General features: G+C 39.8%; 1 protein-coding gene across 1 annotated transcript; it reads right to left on the bottom strand.

Annotated features, from left to right (window-relative positions):
• Positions 1-1,453: 1,453 nt before the first annotated feature.
• LOC121402894 (protein kinase C theta type-like) lies at positions 1,454-14,558 on the bottom strand. The gene is made up of 10 exons (XM_041589679.1): positions 13,783-14,558; positions 12,881-12,990; positions 11,203-11,370; positions 10,605-10,696; positions 9,534-9,596; positions 8,719-8,857; positions 7,613-7,798; positions 6,373-6,501; positions 2,292-5,382; positions 1,454-1,739 (listed from the first exon to the last, which is right to left on the bottom strand). Exons 1-9 carry the CDS (start codon positions 13,958-13,960, stop codon positions 5,275-5,277), a joined length of 1,173 nt encoding a protein of 390 aa, XP_041445613.1. The 5' UTR covers positions 13,961-14,558; the 3' UTR covers positions 1,454-1,739; positions 2,292-5,274.
• Positions 14,559-25,229: the final 10,671 nt, after the last annotated feature.

Raw genomic sequence — 25,229 nt, forward strand, 5'->3', positions numbered from 1 at the left:
ACAGTTGCAAGTTGTGAGTCCTTTTGGGATTATCTACTTGTATTAAAATGTGGTCTTGTTAAAACAATCTGCTTAAATAGCACACAAACAATTGTACTTTTTGTCAGTACTAGTCACAGTCCACGTCCAAAAAGGCTGTGATCCCTTGTACATAATAGCTGCTAGAACCTCCAATTGGAGCAATAAGCAGACTTTCAGCTTCTTATTCTTAGCACCACCTATTTTCTAAACGCTGCTACTCTACCAGTTTTAAGGGTATAACACCCAAACTCTCCACACTTCTTCATCCTATAGAGGAGCAGTTTGCTTGTGCTTTTGTAAGCGCTCCCACACTCTGAGGGAAATTTACTTACCTTCGAAGTTGCGCCAGCGTTTGTTTCGCCACACTTCACCAGGTGAAGTTTCGCCAGGGTGCCGCTAATTCACTAAAATCCAAAGTTGCACTCAGGGAGGTGAAAGGTAGCGAAGTTGCGCTACCGTTAATTCGTCAAGCAAAGCAAAGTTACGCTAACGATGCCTAATTTGCATATGGTGCCAAGTTAAAGTACAATGGACGTATATGTAGCACCAAATACATTACACTACACAAGCCTGGGAAAGCTTCATAAAATAAAGTTTTTATTTTGCCCTATACATGTGCCCACAGTATAGTTTAAGTGCCATATGTTAGGAAACGTAGGGGGGAAGGAGGGTACCCCCAAAAAAGAATTACGATCTTTTTCAGCCTATCACCCTTAAAAAAGTAAAAGGGGACTTCGAAAAAATTCAACTTTTTTTGAAGCAAGCCCTATCTACTCTATTGCACTTCGCCTGGTCTGAGGTGGCGAAGGCAAGTCTGGCGCAAGAGGTAAGGTTCCGTAAAATGCGCAAGTTAGTGAATTAGCGTAGTTACGTCCCTTTGTCATAGCGCAACTTCGCCTGGTGTAAAGCTGCAAATAGCGATAGTATAGGTCCACTTAGCTAGCGAATTTACGCCAGCACCCGTTAGTAAATTGGCAAACTAACAAAATTACGTCACGCTGGCAAATTTTCACTAGTGCAAGCCACTTCGCCCTTTAGTTAATTTGCCCCTCTGCGTTTTTTCTGCTACTCTTACAGCTTTGAAGCCACACTCACCAAGCATGAATCATATAATCATGGGGTCAACCTGAATGAAAAGGCAATGGCCCCAAAAGTGGGAGGGACCAACAACAGCCAATCAAATTTCACATATTGAATTTTATTAGTTTAAATGTAAAATGCAGCCAGAGTCTCATTCTATTTATGCCAGGGTCCCCAAACTTTGCAGAGTTACTGGGTGACAATAATTCAAGGTTTGTAGAAAGATCAGATGTATATTGATCTTTATTTAATTGAGGAAATTTAATCTGCTGCCATTCTCACACGTATAATAATGCCAGTGTCCCGAAACTTTTCCCAGTCACTGGGCAATTAAGGTTCCAAGGATTTGGAGCAAATATACTACGATCAATTCTTTCTAACATGATATGGTATAATGACCACAAAAACATTTCAAAACATTTTGGGAAAAAAAGTATTTTATTTGAATTACAATCTGATCATCTAGCTTTGTTAAAGTCTCTTGTCTTGATGGCCCTGCCGGCTGTGTGTCTCCTAGTTGCTGCTGATACTGAAGGTCTTCTTCTCTCTGGCTGCTTCCCTGTGTCTTCTTATTCTTTCTTCTTTCACTCCAAATGAAGAAACTGGTCCTCATCCTCTGCAGGTTGTACATTTGTACCCTGTAATCATTTATAAATAAATAATTACATTTAATTTTATTTAAACAAAACATATTTTTTAAAACTTTTCCCCGTAATTTTTATGGAAACCTGAAATAGTTATTAATATGTAAGAAAATATACATCCTCATGTCAGACCATTTTTTAAAGACCTTTTAAATGATGTTAGTAATCACAGGTCCTACACAGGCCACACTGTACATTCTACTCAAATACTCTGAACTGAAGCCACATGCACCCATTGCCGCATCACTACTTGCACAGAAATCATAAGAAGCCAATTTGCGCAGCTACAATTAATTCAAAGCACCATGCCACTAGTCCATTTGTCAGGATAAGTCAGGGGGTCATGATCCATTTGGCCAGTGGGCTAACTCGGCAAGTATCAGGGGTAGGCCTATATAGCTGTGTATGGCCACATTTCCCATTTCAATAACTGTTACATTATTATATATATATATATATATATATATATATATATATATATATATATATATATATATATATATATATATATATACATATATATATATATTGAAAATGTATAAATACCTTGGACAGTTCTGTCACAATTCTGGAGTAAGTTCCAATTCCACTGTGCACTTGTAATCCCTCGGCGGTAGCAACACCGATAAAAAAAACAATTATTATAAGTTTAATTTAAAGTACAAACACCATAATGTATAAATAAATGTACATGAAGTTATACTCACCAAATTCATCCATGTCATTGTGAGTTTCAGGAACACTCCAGATGACATCATCCGCTATAACATTGTGAAGGTCCCCTTCATATTCCCACAGTTATACTCACCAACTTCATCCATGTCATTATGAGTTCCAGGAACACCCCAGACAACATCATCCTGTAAACTATCCATAAACTGCCCTTCCCCAAGCCTCTGTCCCACTACTAGTACCAATGCTCTTTGCCCCAATTTCCTAGCCCGTAGCAACCTTCCCCTTTCTGGAACATATTAAACGAAAAGTCAGTGGCTAGGCTATTTAAGGTAATAATCAGTGTCTATTCAGATATAATGTCTATGGCTAGAGTGGTTTGAAGACAAGACTAAGTGTTGGTATGCCCAAAACTATTAGGCAGTAGCCAGTGTTAAAACCAGATGTAATAGATGTTGATAGAGCTTTGGAAACAGGTAGCTGTACAATATTAACAGCCTTTGTGCTGTGGTACAGTAGAGCAAGTGGTAATACACCCACATCGAGCAGGAAACTAAAATAGGTGGTGGTGTGCTGCTTGATGGAGTGGTTACTAAGTTGATCTTACCACAATATGATCGAGTGGCCATGTCCTTGGCCCACCCAAACCCTACCCTATGGCCAGTGGTATAAGGGGTAATTTTACAATCAAGGCTTGCATAGAGGTTGTCTTAATTCCTAATATGATGTTACTTTAGGGGAAAGAGAGTCAAGAACTTGATCCATCCCATTTAGATGGTTTCTTGGGATTCTTATGCAAACCACTTAAAATTGCCCCTGATCCCATAGGCATACCAAGGACATGGCCCCCGTCATAAGCGGAGACAACTGTTGCGGGTGGTTAGGCCAGTGATGGTAGACCCAGTTGGAACAGGTAAGGTCTGACAAAAGGGGCAGTGATATTGTTAGATGGAACTAGTAGGATGACATTTAGATGCAGATGGAGTAGGTGTTAGTAAGGCCAGATGGCACAGGCAGTGGTCCTATCAGTTGGAACAGGTGGCAGTATGGTATAGAGGAGCAGGCAGTGGTATGGCCATGTGAAAAGTTTGTGTAGCCATGAGGCAGATCTCCTTAGCCACTGCACAATAGATGTTATATCAGTGTCTATTTAGATGTAATACTCATGGCTAAGACAGTGGTTTGGAGAAGTACAATATGCAGTGGTATACCCAAAAGGATTGGATAGAAGCAACTGTTAAAACCAGCTGTAATAGATGTTGATAGAGTTGTACAATATTAAAAGCACTTGTACTGTGGTATAGTAAAGTAAGTGGTAATGCACCCACAGAGAGCAGGAAACTAAAACAGGTGATGGAGCTGCATGATGGAGTGGGTGGTAAGAAGATCAGGTAAAGGCAGATCCCATACCAGCTAAAACAGAATGTGGCATGGCCAGATGAATTAGGAGGTAGCAAAGCAGATGGTGTGAAAAATCTTACCAGAATAAAACCAGCTTCAACTTGCAGTACCATAGCTTTCACCACCTGGCCCAATGTCTGCAACCTGATATATGCCTGCTTGCTCCATTCACCCTATGTCTACCTACCTGGACATGCCACCACCTGCACCTAAAAACTTTGATCAATAAATAACCTGGAAATATAAACAAACCATTGCCTGAAAGCCTTTACTTTCCTGGATAATGGATTATTTATGCGGTTTGTGCTAACATTTTAAAACTTTGCACAGGACTTCATAACCCAATTCTGATAAAGTGGCCATGTCCTTGGCCCACCCATTCCCTACCCTATGGCCATTGGTATAAGGGGTAATTTTACAATAAAAGCTTGCATATATGTTTTCCTAATTCCTAAGTGTGAGGCATTTCAAGGCATTGACTCCCAACCTCTCCATATGCAGACAGGTTAGGGAAAAGACGTCAAGAACTTGATCCACCCCATTTAGATGGAGTCTTAGGATTCTTGCCCAAACTGCTTAAAATTACCCCTGATCCCATAGGCTTAGGGCAGTGGCCTACACGGAGATTTGTCGCCCGCGATTATTTATTTATTAATGAGACAAATCTGCTGAAAATGTGTATATTAAAAATAACTGAAATCGCTAGTGGTAAAGCCAACACATTGCAAAGTCACTGAAAGTTTCCACCAGGGTCAACTTCAGGATATGTTGGTTTTACTGCCAGAGATTTCAGTTATCTCCAATAGAGACACATTTTTAAGTAATTTTTCACTCGCAGTTGTGCATAAATAATCACAGGTGACAAATCTCCCAGTCGGCCACTGCCCTTACCAAGGACATGGCCTCTCGTCAGAAGTGGGGACAACTGCGCAAAGCTTTTAAATGTTACCAAACATACTGCTTTTTTTAAAATAAACACCCAGTGTTGCTGCTGGTGGTGGTGGTGGTAAGGCCAGTGATGGTAAAGTCAGGTGGACTAGGCAAAGTCTGATGAAATAGGCAGTGATATTTCTAGATGTAATGGGTAGGATGGGGTTGTAGCTACAGGTGGAGTAGGTGTCAGTAAGGCCAGGTAGTGCAGGCAATGGTCCATTCAGTTGAAACAGATGGTGATATGGTCTATAAGAGTAGGCACAGGTAGAACTATGTGAAGTAGACAATGGTGGTCACACATAATAAAATGCATTTGCGGATTAGGTTTGAGTAGGTGTTGGTAGATTTGTGGCAAACTGGTGGACAACACAAATGATGGTAATGGCAGATGAAATGTATGTGCAGCTAGTTATAACAATGGATGACTTACAGGTACCAAGTCGGCAGGTATAGGAATGAGTAGATAAAAAAATTGGCATAGGATGTTAATGGCTAAGCCATGACAGCACAAACTTACTCACTCCTACCAGCTGGGATTCAGATATGTAAAGCATTCAAGGATGCCGTCATCTGAATCTGAAGTGGTGTTGCATTGCAGGAATGGAAGGTTGATATCTGCATCAGGATGATCCTGAAAAAGAAAAAGTAAATTGTTAGTGCAATTGTTGCTATACGGAACACACTGCAGGCAGAAACTTCTTTGCAATATTTGCTAGGTAATCCCACACCTTTGGTTATCAGTTGATCACAAGGCTGTTAAATACCAGGGAGAATGTGGTGTGTATGTATATATATATGCTGGGTGAGCACAACCCACTTTAAGTGGCTCGGAAAATAATGAATAGAGTATTTAAGATGAATATTTAGCATTAGTGTTTCTAGGGCTGCATGATCCATTCTTATGAATATGCAGAGATTATAAAAATGTTTTAAAAGAGAGTTATCATCGCTCTGGTAACATGTTTGGAAACATATATGGCTTCTTTGGGTACCTAACATGCACTGTTATATTCTGAGGGTGCATCTCGTTGTATTAATGTACCTTAAAGGAGAATTCAACCCCCTAATTTGCATCCCCCTTTCCCCCTACCCTAAATAGGCCCCCTCCCTCCTCCCCCTGGCCTACCTGGCACCCTGGGCAAATGTCCCTAACTTTCTACTTACCCCTCCTTGCCGGTTCTGTCCAGCGGAGTTCACAGCAGCCATCTTGTCTCCTTCGGTCTTCTTCCTGTAGTGATTGGCATTTTCGGGCGCATCCACAGTTTATAGGAATGTTCTGTTGCGGAACCTCCTCCAACTGCGCATGCGCCCGAAAATGCTGATCACTACAGGAAGAAGACTGAAGGAGACAAGATGGCTGCTGTGAACTCCGCTGGACAGAACCGGCAAGGAGGGGTAAGTAGAAAGTTAGGGACATTTGCCCAGGGTGCCAGGTAGGCCAGGGGGAGGAGGGAGGGGCCTCTTTAGGGTAGGGGGATGCAAATAAGGGGGTTGAATTCTCCTTTAATAGCTTGCCTACGGGTGCATACATTTGTATATCAGTCTTACTTGTCTGATATTGCCGGGGAAAAGCCAATAAAGTCTAAACAGAAAGAATTACTTTCCATAATCATTAACTCACATCTTCCAGTCGGATCGGTGGTGGAATCCTTTGACGTTCAACATCTTCCCAACTGATTTTCTTATAGAGTGGATGTTCCCTTATATTTCCATTCACTCCAAGACGTTTGTGTGGTCTTTTCTTCAGAAGCTAAGAAAGAAAAGAATAGTTGTTACACAGTTGTTTACATCGTATACAACTCAACTGTCCCCTGATTAGCTTTGGTCAGAGTAGATTAAGTCTGTGACCCAAAATGCCCCATTTTTAATTTTAAAATGTTGCTAGGTATGAGTTATAAGATGGGGGGACATTATTTATCAAAATCCGAAAATTTCTGATAATTTTGGGACACTGGGCAGGTGGTTCTCTCTCCTGCTCACCTCTCTCCTCCCCTCTATCACTCTCCCCTCCCTCTGTCACCCCCCACCTCTCCTGCCCTTCCCCTTCGTTACTTCCCCTCGCACGCGTACATGAGAGGGGGCGGGGTACGTGACCAGGTACCCGGGACTGTGCAGAACAATGGTTGGTTGCGGCCTTATTTTATACATTGCACACTGCATGGGGCATTGTAAATAAACTCTAAGGTGTAGCTGCCAACTTATTTACATTCATATATATTTGGTGGCATGTGTTACAGGGGTCACAAACTAACTGTTCAATCAAAAAACAAGTACAACATGTACAATAATGGGCACACACCATGGACAGGAATCTTTAGGGTTGTCACTGGTCATTGAGTGCATGAAATATTACAAAACATGGTCTATGTCCATTGTAGGGATGCACCGAATCCACTATTTGGGATTCAGCCGAATCCTTGGTGAAAGATTTGGCCGAATACCGAACCGAATCCGAACCCTAATTTGCATGTGCAAATTAGGGGCAGGAAAGGAAAAAGTGGAAAAAATCTTCTTTTGTGAAGAAAAGTCACTTGCTTTCCCTACCCGCTCCTAATTTACATATGAAGATTAGGATTTGGATTCGGTTCGGCCGAATCCTGCTGAAAAAGGCAGAATCCTGGCCGTATTCCTGCACTGAAACCTGGATTCGGTGCATCCCTAGTACATTGTTTTTAAATAATAGAGGCTTTTAACTTTTTCTATCATTTATTGACTGTACATAGTGCCAGCAAGTTCCACCTGAAGATATGTAACTGTCCAAGTTGTTATTGTGGTACACCAATGGTGAGTGACCCCTGAGAGTTGTGCAAACAGAAAATCCTTGCAGTTGTGTGGCCAATAGATTAACTGCCCAAACCCACCTTCTGCAGGAGATCTTGCAATGTTTCACTCATCCACTCAGGAAACACCGGCTTATCAGTGAGCTTGGAACTTCTCACATCCTGTTGGTTGCTCTCAAAAGGGGATCTACCAGTGGCCATTTCATTGAGTATCATCCCAAATGCCCACCAGTCTATTGCTGCATTGTATTTCTTGCTAGCTTGCATCTGAAATGTAAAGAAAAAATCACAAAATAAATTCAAATCTATAACAACTTCATCCATTGCACTCAAATAAAACCTTTCTATAGCATCACTAGCTAATTCTCTTCTTATACATCATTCAAGATGATACTAGTGATTGATAAAGCAGAAAAAATAAAAAAAATTCAAAACAAATACATAGTAAGGTTTGGTAGCCTACACGACGACCTGAAATTAGTGTAAGGGCCGGTGGTTGCAGGGAGAGGTTTAGTAAGGACTGAGCAAGCAGGTACTAAGGAACAGATAAAGGGCAAGACTTGGAACAGTCAATAAAGATAGTCCAAGAAGATAGAAGTCCAAAGCAAAGTAAAAAAAGGGTTAAGCAGAGATCAAGGTCAGGGCAGATAGGGTTCAGGGTACAAGGTCAGGAGGAGGTTTCAGTCAAACATCAGGACACCAGTAGCAACAATGGAACAAGATAACTTTTTATAACATTTTTTCAAGTTTTGAATTGCTGCAGTTGAGGAGCCCTGCATGATTTTGGGCACACCTGGTCCTCATCAGTCCCTCCGGAGCACTTTGGGAGGGGAGTGTGGGTGAGTCTGGGCCCTGCTATTGTGAACAATAAAATGTAATACACGCTACTCTGTGGGCAACTGGAATTAAATGAATACTTGTAGCCTATTGTTTTAAGCATAAATAATACTTGTTTTTGTTATTTCTTGAGCTAAACAGGGAGATTGAAGCTATTCCATGCTTGGTCCTTGTGAAGTAGATAAGTAGACTATCAGTGCACAGTTTAAAAAAGTCCATTATGCAGGGGGATTTCTGATAATCTAATCATCTGGAGTCATATTTTTTCCATTTGGTTATAACCATTCAGCAATCTCATGGTTTGCCTCTGAAGTGAATAGAAGTTTTAAACAAATTAAACAGTTTCCTACCTCTGGGGCCATGTACCAGTTTGTTCCTATTACTCCACCAATTTTTTTGCGGTCAAACACTCCTTCTGCTGAAACTCCAAAATCGGCAATCTTTACGTGTCCTTCACAGGTAAGCAGGATGTTTTCAGGCTTCAGGTCACTGCAAGAGAGAGAATGAATTTATTTTGTAGCAATTAGTAAATGATAAACTACAGCCCTTCTATCATAGTGTCATATCCTCTTTAGCCCCATAACAAACTGCTCAGTCATCATCTCATGTACTCACAATTATTATTCTTCCCTAGCCTTTTAGTGTGTTTCCAATCTATAATTCCTGTTTTACACAATGCTACATCCTACCTTTCCTCATTTTATACCTATTCAGCCCCACTTTCCTTGCCTCATACCCACTAATTCCCCTTCTCCTTCCCTAATTGTGCAGTACCCCTTCACTTACTTCATATACCCACTCTCATTGTGCCTTTTTGCTTCCCAAAAACCCTTTCCTCTAAACTCAGCATCTTCCATCCCCTAAATTCACCATATGAAGTGAGAATCATTGCCAATCTGCATGTATTGAACTCCTTGGTAGAAGTACCAGTAATCTGTGGGCGCACCTACAAATTTAATTTGACCCTCCATATTGTCCTTTCTTCATTCTGACTCCAGCCCACACAAGACAGCTGCCCACCTCCAAGGATGATAGCCATAGGAATATAGGGCCAAAAAGGGTAGTTTTCAACTAGAAAAATGGCAAAACATTAAATCTGCATCATTACCTTAAATATTGACTGAACAATATAAAATATGCACAAGAAATCCAAGCGTATACTTACCGATGGATGATGCCTAGAGAATGGAGATACTGAAGTCCACAAATCAGTTCTGCTGAGTAAAAGCTTAAAAACAAAAACAAATGCATATTAATAAATGCTCATATTGGGGCAAATTCACTAAGATTCGTAGTTGCGCCAGGCGTAACTTCACCGCACTACATCTAATTAGAAAGAAAATGTGCCTATGTGCCTCTCCCAACATCAAATAAAATTTTTATTTTCCCGACACATGTGCCCACTGTATAGTTAAGTTGCCATGAGTTAGGAAATGTAGGGGGGAAGAAGGGGAGCCCCAAAATTTTTTCGATCTTATAGAAAAAATGCCAGCGTTTTTTGGGACTTAGAAAAAATTCTAACTTTTTTGAAGAAATCCCTATCTACTCTATTGCGCTTCGCCTGATCTGAGGTGGCGAAGGAAGTCTAGCGTAAAAGGTAGCGGTCAGAACAATGCGCGCCTTAGTGAATTTGCGTAGTTACGTCCGTTGCGTAAATTCGCCAGGCGTAAGGGTGCGAAGTTACACTAGCGAAGTTACACCAGCATCTGTTAGTGAATTTGCGAAGTAACGAAAATGGCCAACGCTAGCGAATTGACGCTAGCGTGAGGCGCTTCGGCGCATAGTGAATTTGCCCCATTGTATCCTTACTATAAAATGCTAATTTTACACTACATCTAATTAGAAAGAAAATGTGCCTATGTGCCTCTCCCAACCTGCCCCTCATGACTACAGCACTGTCAATCTAGTAAACACATGCACCTCTTTCTTTGCACTTTGCACCCTGCTCTGCACTGTAAATGAGGCCCAGTGTCTGATAAATGTTTCATACCTCACTGTGTCTTAACTATACATTCCTTAAGTCCACTGAATTCTCATGCATGTGTCACTTATACAACATTGTATGCCCTTTATTTCTCAGTTTTATTTATCAACTACAATTCTGGATATGGTGCATCCCCATGCGGCTTACATGCTGTATTCCTAACTCCGTTTATCTGATGCCTTTTGACTTTCACATTGTTATATATCTGTAGCATCAATTCTTTTTGATGCTGTCACTAGGACAGTTACTTACATGATGTGTCTTTTTTTCAGCTGATGCTTGATGGACAACAGATTCCTGAGATTGCCTCCCCCTGCATACTCCATGACGAGGAAGGCGTATTGCTGAGTGCAGGGATAAAAGGGAAGAGAGTGAATCACATGAACAAGAAGCACAAAACTAGCAAGTATAATGCAGGCATGTTCCAATTATGTACTAATCAGGAAATATGGCTTATTAGTCTTATAGTGAACATAGACTCATGTGAATGTGGAGTGAATGTAATAAAAGGAGCTAGAGCAAATGGATATAAAATTGCAGCAAATGAATAGGCCTCTTACATGGCTTTTGTTACCCATATAATCTAATGATATTTATAGCCACCTTGTCTTAACTAAAGTCTCTGTTTTGACTTAAAGCTGCAGTTTCAAAGGCTTCTCTAATTACACTAAGCTGTTGTACACTTTCCTATGTACAGCAGCCAAATACAGATGAATGCCTAGAGCGTAAAAACTGTACCAATATGGTGGAGGCTGAAACGGGATATAAATGGAAACTTTTAGGAACTGCGTTAGAGAGCTTTAGGGATACTAGTGAAACAAACTGTATGGCAGCATTGAAAGTAACATACGTTGGTTTGGAAGGCAGCATAGCCATGGCACAAGAATGGACTGCCGGAAGTAACTTTCAGGATTCTGGCCTCCTTCTTGATCATGCCCTTCAGATCTTCTCTGCGTGTCTTCCTGATGACTTTTACAGCCACTTGTTCTTTCTTCGTTGGTAATGAAGCCAAAAACACCTAAAAATACAAAATAATAAAAATACAAGGTTAATTAAATTAATTAATTAAAGGTACTGGGCCTTACTGGTCAAAGTCTAATGACATGGCCATCATGGCAGCACTAAAGTGGGCTGGAATTACATTTGCTGTAGTTGCAACTTGCAGCTATTTGTGAGCTTGTTCTGGGTTTTATGTACAAAATCCAAAACCATCCCTATATACTTGGTAGTGCTGAGCAACAGATGCCTATGGAATTACTCTCATTACACCCTGCTGCAAATGTTCACCTAGCACTGTAGAGAGGATAGGATGAAATAGGGAAGCAAAACGCTGACATATCAAATAAACCGCCCACCCAGAGAAGTAAATAAATGTATTTATATAAAATTCTTTCAAAGATGTCTACTGCTGTGACTGAATATCATTTGGCAGAAGAAGCTTGAATTATTGGTTATGTGATTGTTCCCATAAGCAATTAACTTTGCAACTTCCCTGCAGAGCATGTCCATAAAGACAAATGTGTTTGTACAAATATACGTAGGTTTGCTGTACAATAATAATCTAATGCTAATAACCCCAGCACTTCATGGACAGATATAAATACTTATATAGTCAATTTAAGGCACTGAATCTATAAATCATATGAGCTTTTATTTCAGCAACCAATTTTGGGAGTTTTAATCTTGAAAGCAAGTAAATTCCAAGTAACAGTAGACCCTGTATTAAACGTATAATGAAGCAATAGAATTCTCAATGAATCAGATGAAAGTGAGTGTAGGACTGGCCAGACCAAGGATGACTTTGACATAGTTGGCCAACTTAAAGGGGTTGTTCACCTTTTTAATTAACTTTAAGTATGATGTAGAGAGTGATATTCTGAGACAATTTGTAATTTTCATTTTTTTTATTATTTGTGGTTTTTGAGTTATTTAGCTTTTTATTCAGCAGCTCTTCAGTTTGCAATTTCAGCAATCTGGTCTATAGGGTCCAAATTACCCTAGCAACCGTGCAGAGCATGCCCATAACGACAAATGCGCTTGTACAAAAATAAGCAGGTTTTAAATAAGAGACTGAAATTAGATGGAGTGAGTGACCCCCATTTGAAAGCTGCAAATAGTTAAAAAAGAAGGCAAATAATTAAAAAACTATAAAAAATAATTTATTAAGGCCACATGAAAAGTTGCTTAGAATTAGCCATTCTATAACATATTAAAATGTAACGTAAAGGTTAACCACCGCTTTACATATATTGCAATATATGGACAAAATGTCTCAGTTGTCCTTAATATATTTATAATATGTTGAGTGCAGAGGACCTCTTGTATTTGTCTGTATGAACTTTGTGGTCAATGCGTCATTGCACCCCTTCTTAATGGTTTAAAAATTTGTTTTTCTCTTCCTGTTTGGAAGTGTTAGAGGAGAACAGAGAACAGACGATATAAGAAGGGTAAGGAGTAACAAGCTGGCCTGATGAGCTTTCCACAATCCCAAATCCCATCTCATACTCTCTAGGGAGCACATAACTTACTTTGCCAAATGAGCCTCGGCCGAGACTCCAGTGGAACGCATAGTTGGTTATAATGTGTTCTGGCAAGTGTTCAGCTTCAATACTCTGTCGCTTCTGGCTGCTTCTTTCTTCTGAAAAAAAAAAAATCTTGTAAGTAGTCCATTCCCCAAATAATCACCAGTACCACAAGCAACTGTGATGTTCCATTCTATGGTTGGATTACATGCCCAGTTTTTCTTCACTCTACACTATACAGTTTAACTGTCAATGCGGCTCATTTATAAACAGTGTGCAAATTTGCACCTGGGCAGTAACCCATGGCAACCGATCAAATGATTGCTTTCAGTGCTCAACCTGCAACTGTTTTAAAAAAGCTAATCACAGATTGGTTGCTATGGGTTACTGCCCAGGTGCAAATTTGCCCACTGTTTATAAATGAACCCCACTGTGTTGCCAGACTAATGGCATCTGCTACTTTTCTGGATACAGCACAGACTATTGGGTTGAACCAGCATATGGACCATTATAACACAGCATCCATTTAAGTCAATAAAGAAATATTGTTAATTCTTTCAATTCCGCAAATAAACACCAGTCCCACAAGTAATTCCTTTCTATAGTTCGTTTACATGCCCAGTTTTTTTACACTCTTATTTATACAGTTTAACTGTCACTGTGTTGCCAGACTAATGGTACTTGATACTTTTCTGGATACAGCACCTGTTGCATTGAAACTTAATTTTTGTGATATTTCCACAAGAATATCTAGCCTTTAGTCTGTATTGTAAACAGGGCTCTTGTCATATTTGGAAACCCTATACAAATCAACTTATTGATAACTGAGCTACAATAGTCTTGTGTTATGAAATATAAATAGTTAAATCTGAAATGTCATTCCATTTATTTAGAAACAGTTTCCTTACCTTCTACAGTGGCACTGTCATCACTGCTCCTTGATCTCTTTCTGCTGCTTTCTGTATTCTCATGATGGTCATTTGCAGCAATACTGATGTTATCCTCAAGTTTGATCTTCTTCGTCATCATTTCTTCATCTGTAGTCTTCTGTTCTTCTCTTCGTCTTTTCTTGGATACAGACACCATGCTTGCAGTAGAGAATATGCTTAAAAGCACTTTCCTCTACGCAGCAAGGGGTATTCAAAGAAAGCACAAGAAATCTCTCTGAAAGGCAAAATCTCACGAAAATCGCACTAAAATCTCACGAAAATTGCAAGAGCAACAAAATGCACTGCGTCTCTCATAAGAAACTCAACCGCTCTGAGTTGACCAGTAGTGGTAGCACCCAACTGTTACTTTTCTGCCATTCACAAGATGGCAGCTTTCTGTGTGTATACAAGGCGGCCATGACACCACAGCAGCCCAGACCAATATCAGTAGCAGAAATAAAGTATGTGATAGGAAATATGGGTTTGAATTTCAGGAGCAAAAGTAATAACAAATCCATCCACATATTGTACAACTTCCCTATGCCAGATATGCAAATTTGCTTTATTTCCAATGCACTGTATTCTGCAACATAGAGATCTATAAGATAACAAGAGTGCATAGATACAACACAGAGAGATCTAAAAGATAAGATACATTTGGCCATTTAAAAATCTCTTATTTGATGGACAAGGTTGTCTCACCCTGTACTGGTAGATAGTTATTAGTTACACTTTTTTAAAGGCATAATATTTGCTCCATAACAATTGCAAATAAACGGTTGCTAAAATGTCCTGCACACAGTCTGGTTATACTATGTCTTCTCTGCATTAACTGCATTGCAGAAAAAAAACAGTGGTCCCTGTATAGGTAATTTTCTGGGATAAAGGCTTTGACATAAGAAATAGACCTAGACCTTCCCTATGACAGGGTTCAGGGGCTTCATCACTGAGCCTCTTTTGTAGTGTTACAGGGATTTGAATGGTGTACTTTCTCAGCACTTTCCTTCACTGAGGAAGGGACAGGTGTTCCCGAAACGTTTGATTGCAACTGCAGTGTCTGGTAGCACCATGGAATAAATTGGGATCACCCCTATTGCAGCATACTAAGGTATTGGCGTTTTTTTGTATTTGGATTAATTGCTGGCGTTTGGCTAGGCCAGTGCCAAAGCCTTTTACCCCTTAAACTGAACTTTTGTGTACTTTCTCAGCATACACTTGTAATGCATCCAAGATGTATTTGAGGCATCCACCAGGTGAGTACACCTTATGTTTGCATATGTCACCAGCTGTATAAAAGTGACGGAATGGTGACACACGTGCAAGCTGGAAGGGGACCCTTTGTACATCACTCAGAGAAGGTAGAATTTGACAGTAAAAAATAAAACACAACTGTATAGTGTTTATGGTTATGATATACATGGGAGTGGGTAATGTACATGCATTGAAGTTTAACACTCAGGCTCCATACGCATACGAGTGGGACACACAGGTCTGGGTCAATATTTTGCCCCCATATTTGGGTTTACTAGTAGGTGCAGAGCTGTGGAGTCAGTACATAAATCCTTCTACTCCTCATTTTGTTGTGCCTCTGACTCCTCAATTTTTAAAGGAAAAGTAACACTGAAACTGTATCAAATTAATTAAAATATAATATACTGTTAGCATGCGCTGATAAAACTGGTGTGGTTTGCTTCAGAAAGACTACTATAGTTTATATAAACAAGCTGCTGTGTAGCCTTGGGGGCAGCCATTTAAGCTGCTGGAAAAAGGAGAAAAGGCACAGGTGACATAGCACAAAGCTCAAACATATAAACCACATAATTATAAAACAAATCAAAGTTAGACTTCATAAAACAAAAACACTTGGAAAACCTGTATAATAGCTGTTAAATAGAATCCAATATGAACTAAATCATTGTTCTTAGAAACAGAATTGCTTCATGCCATAACCTCCTTCACAGAAGCTCTGAATGATTTGATTTAATCTGATTTGATTATCTTCAGAACTTGTATTTAAAGTTATTTGGAGTCGGAGTCGGTACATCTTTGGCGACTGACTCCAGATACCCAAAATTGCTTTTGACTCTGGCTCCACAGCTTCGGCAACATCTCAAGAGCTATACACACCAATTGCGATGTGGGTGCTTAACCCATTTATTCAGCCATTCACCATATCAACATTTCGGGGGGTTCTCCACCTCCCTTCATCAGGGATTTGCTATATGTTTTCACATGCAAGGGTACAAGACAGAACAGAAACTAGGCCCAAACTCCACTTTAAAACATATTGCTCTATTTCAACAATACCATTACAGAGATGCACTAATGTGTTTAAGAAACTAGGAATACTGCATTATTTTATTCTGGAGCACTGAAGCCCTTTTTATCCTTACAGTGTGTTCCACAGCTTTGTATATACAGGGCCTACTTCTTATAATAAATACTTATATTGTACTAAACACAAGTCCTCTTGGAGGGTTGCATTAATCCTAGTACTTTAAAACTGGAACCATGTGAAACAAGAAGAGTTTTCTATCATTAGTAAAAGGAAATTTATGCAGACACATTGCGTTGTTTTTCTCTGTTTCTCATTCCTTGGGCTATACTGAAGCCCCTCACACTAATGTTCAGACCCCTGTATGGTAACTTTGTGGTTTGGCTCTGTTTGCCACTTGTCCATTCTTTAGGGGGCAGACTGGTTCAAAATATCCTGCCTGGATTTTAAAATGTAAAATCTTGCTAAGTGGTGTGGGTTCAACGTCATTGCCACACCCCAACATCACTAGACACTTTCTCAATGTCACCAGGCATGCCCTGATGTCACCACCCGGCTCTCTGACATCACAGAACGTCCCCAGCCCGCCCATTTGCTCGGTGTTAATAACGAAAGAAAACCGAATCAGCTCCCACACTTTAAGTTATTTTATTGTGGATTAAACATCTAACATATCTAAGTATCTAAGTATGGTATCTGGTACTTTTCTATATCTCAACGCAACACAGACTATTGGGTTAAACCACATTATTAACCACTATTTGACAGCATCCATTTGAGATTAACACCTGTCATCATTGAACTTTAATTTTTGTGCACCTCTAAAACATGTCCTAGTTTGTAAGGGACACCAAATCTCTAGGAGGATATCTGGCCCTTAGTCTGTAAAATAAACAGAGCCTCTTCCCATATTCAGCAACCCTATACAGATCAATTTATCTCACAAGAAATGTCCTCTTCTTATCTTCATCATTTTGTTCATGTTGCTGTTCAGACAAGGTGTTAATGTAGAGAGATGCCTTTTATGTATAGAAGAATGCTGAAGTAGGGATATGAACGAGATCCCAACTTCTGTGCCATAAGTAGGTGTGATAACCCAATGCAGGGTGTAGCTAGGGTTGCCACCTTTTCTGGAAAAAAATACCGGCCTTCCTATATATATTTATCTTTTTTCCCTATTAAGAACATTAGGATCAACCATCATTATTACCGGCAAGGCCGGTAAAATACCAGGCAGGTGGCAACCCTAGGTGTAGAAGATCTAGAAGAATCCACACAGATGCCAGAGTGCAGCGCAGAACTCAGCTTTATTCCTGGTTGTTCTCTCCACACACCCTGCTCTCCTCTTCACCTCCCCTTCCTATGTAATTAATCCACCCTGTGCTAGGCTGCTAATGCATATTAAAATGTCATTTTCTTACAGGAACGGATGGAACAACATTACAGTAGGTTACTGCAGGTGGAAGGGGGGGAATAGACTTGGCAACCAACACATCTTTCCATCTCAAGCTCCCAGCTTTGTATTGGGGCTCTTTGGGCCTATTTACAACACCAGGCGCTATTTTGCCTCTTTATCTGTTCTTGTATGACACAACAATACAGTCCCACTGTGTGTTTAGTATAAGCTCAGCAGCAGACACATTAGCACGTCCTACTTTTCCATATTTTTATTTTCCGCAACTCTCCTTTCGGGGTGAGACATGGGACTCGAGTTCATATGCATTGTACTTGACGCGTTTCTTAAAAATAATATATTTGTTACTATTCCCCAATTTACTTTAGATGATCACAACCAATATCAATTTCCCAGATTGGATTAGTATTGTACATTCTCTTGGGAGGTTCTGTGTTTCAGTGGTACAGTACATGTCAAGTGTACAGATCTGGCTTATGGTGCATGATGTGGTACAGTCTGCCTTTAGTCGTGGGTTAAATTGCAAGGGTAAATACACACTGTACTCAGCACACTATATGCTTTTGTTGCTCAATTCTTTACATTTGGTGGCATATGAACATAATCAAGTTTTCCCAGTGTGTACACACAGAAAATCATAGTAAGCAAAATAAGCACAGAACAAGTACAGTTTATATTTATTTATTTATGTGGAGCATAGGGCAGGGGCGCTTCTATAATGAGGCGGCCTGAGAATCTTGCCTCAGACGGGAAAACTTGGGTCAACACAAAAGAAAATAAAAAAGTGCTTGTCCGATACCAATGTTTGCAAATATGCGCCTTCACTGGTCTCCTGCCGCCCTCACTTGTCCGGATCGCTTGTTTGGCTGCTTGGAAGAGAAGATTGAGCCAATTGGAGAGCTGTTTGGCATATCTGTGTGTGTACCTGCGCAGCTCTCCGCTGCTTACGTCATCTGCTCCCGCCGCTCCGCACAGCAATCGCATGAATTCTTGGCCAGGGCATTGGTGATCTTCAGTCACACTGAAATCTTTCTCCTGGTGGCAGGGGTTATTTAGCAGCGACCAAATCTTCAGAATAAATCTTTTAGAGATACTGGTTGGGGAATAATTATATACTTGCTACCTGTTATTTCTATAGTGTGTCAAAAGCCAAATAAGTATAAAAGTAATCACTTGCCCATATATTGTGTCGAAATACAAATGCAACAAGTACTACTAATGTTTTGTATATTACCAAAATAAAATGCTGGCTTTTTTATTTAACAAATGAATTAATAAATAATAGTAGCTTAAGTTTAAAAACACACGTCCTCAGGTCCATCCATGAAGTTCAGCCTTTTTGGGTAGGACTACACGGACATTTTTGGTGCGATCCGACTTGCTGCAACAAAATGCCGGCGTCAAATCGCATGCAACGGAAATAGAAAGAATAAAACTAATGTCTGCTCTCAAATTAATCTGAGATTTGGACTTTGTTGAGGCCACTAGCCAGATTGTGTTTCAGAAGACATTCCAAAACTCGTTTGAAAAAAAAAACACCACTGTCTACAGTGCAAGGCAAATCAAGCTTGTTCTTGCATATACCAATACAATTTAAATCTATGCTGTTCAATCAGTGGCACCAGGTTTATTTAACTCTCCTAATCAATTGCGTGTACAGAATACAAGTCTAGAGGAATACACAGAATGTTTGCCAAACCATAGCAGCACCTGCAGCCCATGCAACTGGCCAAAATAACAAGCAGTAAATCACTTCTGCATTTTCCACCATCCGCTTTCAGTTAGATCTATTCTGCTTTAAGGCAGCGCTGAAAGGATCTTCTTGTGTTGGGCAAATCTTAACACGTTACACAGTGGGATATCATTAGTTCCTCTTGCAAAGTGTTTTACATCACAATACTGGAATTACTATGTGTTGAAATGAAATCTGTTTCAAGCTTTGCTAAGAGTGATTATTAGGAATTAGCACTTAAACACAGGCTGCTCCTAAACTCACACAGCGTTAATGGCAGTAATAATGTATGATTATTGTGAGCACAGCACGAGGCATAGATATATGGGCAAACAGAGAGAAATCAGCAAATCTAGGCCCAGACTGGAACTTTGGTGTGTTTGTGGAATAGTGGTTCAAAGGGAGGAAAACAAAAAGTGTTTCCATGTCTTGCCATGTCACTGGTTTACTAGTTTTCATATTTTGATTCAGTTGGGCTCTATAATATATTACAGTGTGCAGGAAGCCTAACCATGTTGTAAAATACATGTTATGGGCTTCCCATTTATGTAACACGAGATGTCACAGACAGTCACGATTTATTGGGCTGCCGGTGGGGGGGGGGGGTACTGATTGGGTCTATGTGTACTTGAAATGCCAGGGTCTATTTTGAATCCCAGTCTGTATGTGTTGGAATGCTAGAGATGACAAGGTGCAGAATGCGGCACTAACAAGCACAATGGATCCCTGTACTTCCCAGACTTCTGCACTGAAATCTCGCAAACAGATTTTTTTTATATTTAATTTTGAAATCTGACATGGGGCTAGACATATTATCAGTTTCCCAGCTGCCCCCAGTCATGTGACTTGTGCTCTGATAAACTTCAGACACTCTTTAGGCCTCAAGCACACGGGCAGATTCGGGGAGATTTAGTTGCCTGGCGACTAATCGCCAATCTCCCAGAACTGCCTTCGCCGTGCCTGCCGCCTGCTTTAATGACAAAACACTAGCGCCAATGCACTCGCGGCGTTTCCATTTCCGAAGTCGCCCGAAGTTTCCTCGTGAGGCAATCTGCCCGTGTGCTAGCTCCCTTACTGCAAGCTGGAGTGATATCACCCCCAGCAGACTAACAAGCGAACAATGGGAAGTTAACCAGATAACAGCTCCCTAACACAAGATAACAGCTCCCTGGTAGATCTAAGAACAACACTCAATAGTAAAAATCCAGGTCCCACTGAGACACATCAGTTACATTGAGTAGGAGAAACAACAGCAGTTCCATTCTGGCTCTTTCTGAAAGCACATGACCAGGCAAAATGACCTGAGATGGCTGCCTACACACCGATATTACAACTAAAAAAAATACACTTGTTGGATTAGGAATGAAATTTTATATGGTAAAGTGAATTATATGCAGTGTAATTTAAATAAAAACTACACCATAAAACAATGACAGAATCCCTTTAATGCCTGTCCTGTATGACTTAATACTTTGATATAAAAATGAAATTTGGTTCATGTTCCAGCTTGGGAGGCACTTAAGCATTTCCCACTTTGCTCCCTACCCTTCTCTTACCCGTAGCTCCCTATCTTGGATCTATTTAGGTGTCAGCATTATGGCACATATTTAGTGTACTCTGGGCTGCTGAGAAGCTGAATTTAGGGAGCATCAGAAATCATCACAATGTTCACAGGAAAATGAGGTTATATCTGTCACAGAAGCAGACGCTGGAACACAATGATGCCATGAAACTGAATGACTAATCAGCCTTGTAACATGAAATGTAGTTAGTGCCTAAGCTCAAAGGCCAAAATATAAAATACAGCTTTTTCTAGCCTAATTCTTTTAAAGGGGGGGGGGTTAACCTTTGAATTAACATTTAGTATGATGTAGAGAGTAATATTGAGGCAATTTGCAACTGGTTTTCATTTTTATTATTTGTGGTTTTAAAGTTATTTAGCTTTTTTATTCAGCAGCTCTGAAATTTCAGTCTGACTGCTCGATTTCAAAATACCAGGCAAATATGCATTGATTTAAATAAGAGACTAGAACATGAATAGGAGAAGGCCTGAATAAAAGATCGAGTAATGAAAAGTAGCCTTAATAATATAATTGTAGCCTTACAGATCATTTGTTCTTTAGATGGGGGCATTGACTCCTATTTGAAAGCTAGAAAAAGTCGACTAATAATTTAAAAACTATAAAAAAAAATGAAGACCAATTTAACTTAAAAGTGAACCACCGCTTTTAGCTTTATTTCTCCTTTAGCACAGTATATATATATATATATCTATAAGGGGAAGCCTGGGAATATGCAACTAGAATTTCCCCTCTTGCCACTTACATTTTTTTAATCCAACTATAGATGTAGAGTGCTTTTTGATTGAGCACTAGTATTAGATTGCAGAGCCAGAGACCCCAGGCACTAGTGCTGTTTGCCCCTTGCATCCAGGCCATACTAAATGTCCCCATATAGATGCAGTATATACTTACATGGGGAGTCACATTTATCAAAGGTCGAATTTCAAATTCATGTGAGTTTTTTTAAAACTCCCCAAAATTCTAATTTTATTATTAAAATCTAATTTTTTTCAACTTGGACGAATTGAAATGACCCAAAAATTCGAGTCGAATTTGATCCAACTTGATTCTGTCAGGAAGGCTGCAAACATCTCCAAATGTATCCCTGCACCTCTCCCCTAGACTTAAAAAGCAATTTGGCAGCGAATAGTCAAATTTAAATTCTTAAAGGGCCAGAGTATGATAAATCTCGAAAATCAAATTTGCATTGTTTTTAAAAAACTAGAATCGTACTTGAATAACTCCCTAGTGGAATTTGACAGTTTTGACCATAAAAAAAAAAAAATCGAAATTCTAATTTTCTATTTGACCCTTGATAAATCTGCCCCTTAATATATATGTTTTTATATTGTAAGAAAGTTCCTTATACCATACTACTGGAAGGCTGTATAAAAGCTATACTTTCATGTTATGTATTTCGATGTGCCACCTAGTGGTTACATGTTTAAATATATATAAGAGGTTTATAGTGGACTGATTTATTGAGCAGTGGTACTTTTTTGGGGTTTTTTCACCTTTGAGTTAACTTTTACTATGATGTAGAGAGAGATATTCTGAGACCATTTGCAATTGGATTTCATTTTTTATTAACTGGGGTTTTTGAGTTTTTTTTTCAGCAGCTCTTCAGTTTGCAATTTTAGCTATATGGTTACTAGGATCCAAATGACCCTAGCAACCATGCATTGATTTGAATAAGTGGATGGAATATAAATAGGAGAGGACCTGAAAAGAAATATGAATAATCAAAAGTAGCAGTAACATTTGTAGCCTTACAGAGCATTTGTTTTACATGGGGTCAGTGACCCCATTTGAAAGTAGAAGGCGGCAAATAATTAAACTATAAAAAATGAAGACCAATTAAAAAGTTGCTCAGAATTGGCCATTCTAGAACATACTAAAAGTTAACTTAAAGGTGAACCACTCCGTTAATGACTGCTGCTGTTTGTCAGGTTTACTAAATTCAGCCTGGAATGATTTGTTGTGTTGTGGAACTTTTGTACCTACTTCAGATGTGATGAATCAGAGACAGACTATAATGGTTTCCTTCCAATCTGTGGAATCTACTCACATTTAATTCTGATTGTTTATATGGCATTGATTATTTTTTTAACATAATCCCAACTGAAAGAACTCATGTAAAAAAGTCAGTATTGGGTTTAACTACACAAAGGTTTCATACAACTAGCTAGGTTAACCTGTTTGTCAGTTTCTTTAAACCCTAAGGGGGAATACAGACGAGCGTTTTTACCTGCAGCTCCCCCTCGTTCCGTTTTTCTGCGTTCAGCCACAGGGGAGCGCAGGTATAGACGCATTACATTTTTTCCAATGGGGCTGTACTCACACAGGCGCATGTAGGCGACGAACGCAGGAAAAATGCAGCATGTTGCGTCTCAACCTGCGTTCGGCGCCTACACGCGCCTGTGTGAGTACAGCCCCATTAGAAAAAATGTAATGCGTCTATCCCTGCGCTCCCCTGCGGCTGAAAGCAGAAAAACGGAACACAGGGGAGCGCAGGTAAAAACGCTCGTCTGTATGAGCCCTTAGGGGGAATACTGAGGATTTTTTTTGCCATTGAAGTCACTATCTTTGGTTGTAGTTACTATAACTGCTCTATAATTACCACATTATACTGCGTCTGAAATTGTATATATTTTTACCTGTTACTGCAGGAAAAAATTAATAGAAAGTCTGATTATTTAGTAGGGATGCACCGAATCCAGGATTCCTTCTGCACGGCTGAACCGAAACCTAATTAGCATATACAAATTAGGGGTGGGAAATCGTGTGACTTTTGGAACAAAACAAGGAAGTAAAATTTTTTCCCCTTCCTACCCCTAATTTGCATATGCCAATTAGGATTCGGTTCTGTTGAATCTTTCATAAAGGATTCGGCTGAATCCAAAATAGTGGATTCGGTGCATCCCTATTATTTAGGTTGGTTCTTATACCCCATTGGATGCACAGATTAAAACACCATAATTCAGAAATGCAGAGTGGATACATTATGAATGTGTGCAGAGCATTTAGTTTTCAGTTGGGCAGCTCCACTTCTTTCCCCTGGTAATTGTTTTTTTTATGCAGCCTGGGATATTCTGGTTTGTCATAGTTTCTCTATTCCCCTTTTCTTTAAGTGCCATTTAGCTGAGCAGTTGTTAGGGGACTCACATAAAAATGTCACAATATAAGGCTGATTAGTAATTAATTGAGATTTGAATTACATGGCAGCTTTGAAACCAGTACAATTTGCATCAGAAATTAATAATTCCTGTAGCATCATCTTACTTGAAAGGCAGGCCCGGATTTGTGGCGAGGCTACAACGACTCAGGCCAGAAAATTTTCAGGGATGGCATGACGCCCAGCCACATTCTCGGTCAGCACTGGGGAGGCGCAGATCCCTCATTGAGGTGCCGTGAAAGAAGTGGGCGCAAGGAACTGGTGGCCTAGGGGTGCCAGGCACAGAAATCCGGCCCTGGTGACAGGCAAAGCTCATTTAGGCTGGTGTAATATAAAATATGGCTTTCTTGCTGTGCTGCAAATAGTTCCAATTTTATTGGCAAGTTTGCTTGAGCACATTCAGGTTGGATTGGCAACATTGGTGAAGAGCAATTTAATTTAATATTTTCAGTTTCTGGGTTTTGACTGGGCCATTCTAATTTATTCAGATTGTGGCTTTAAAACCAGTGTTTCTGTGGCTGTGTGTTTTGGGTCATTGTCCTGCTGGAAAATGAAGCTCTGCCACAGACTGAAGAAGTTATTCAGGCCCATTGAAGGCTTGTTTGGCTGATCAAGGGAGGAGATTGACCCCAAGAGCATAACTACCCTCAAAACCACACTAAAGACCAGTCGAGCTTTTGAGGGTATTTTTCAGTAAAAACTCAAATTATTTGGGTTAAAAAAAAAAACTGGAATCTTTCAGGTAAAAAAAACTAAACAATTTTATTGGATTTATTATGCCCTGAATCAGAAAATAACTTAGATCCAAAAATAATCCAGGTAAAACCTGCAGAGGTCATGTAGAAGTCAATGGCAGAGGTCCACTGAACCATTTGAAGATGTTTCATGATGTTGGTGTTTTTTTCGATCGAAAACATGATAAATTCGAATTTTGTTCAATTTCGATCAATTAGAGTTTGCTGATTTTTTCCCCTGTAATTCAAAGTTTTCAGTTTTTTTGTTGTGAGTTTATTCGAGGTATAAAAAAACCCTCAAACTTGATCTTTGAAAAAGAACCCTCTAAAAAGGAGAACTTTATAGGAGTAGGCCGTTGAATTTATTGTTACCTCCAATTCATGTGCTTATTGGAGAACCACCACTGTGGCCTTAGGCTGTTGGTGTCACACTCCTCCCTTGATCAGCCAAACAAGCCTTCACTGGCTCACACTGTCCTCTAATGACCATGGATATTTATACAGAGGCAAATAACCAGTACCTGAAATCCAGTA

This window comes from Xenopus laevis, chromosome 1L (assembly GCF_017654675.1).
Source record: "Xenopus laevis strain J_2021 chromosome 1L, Xenopus_laevis_v10.1, whole genome shotgun sequence".
NCBI classification, from domain to species: Eukaryota; Metazoa; Chordata; class Amphibia; order Anura; family Pipidae; genus Xenopus; species Xenopus laevis.

Coding starts and splice junctions, on each gene's coding strand:
- LOC121402894 (XM_041589679.1), bottom strand. CDS start 13,960: ATGGTGTCTGTATCCAAGAAAAGACGAAGAGAAGAACAGAAGACTACA. Junction 9,597..10,604: donor CTGAAAAAAAGACACATCAT/GTAAGTAACTGT, acceptor TTTGTTTTTAAG/CTTTTACTCAGCAGAACTGA. Junction 7,799..8,718: donor ACTGGTACATGGCCCCAGAG/GTAGGAAACTGT, acceptor TTTACATTTCAG/ATGCAAGCTAGCAAGAAATA.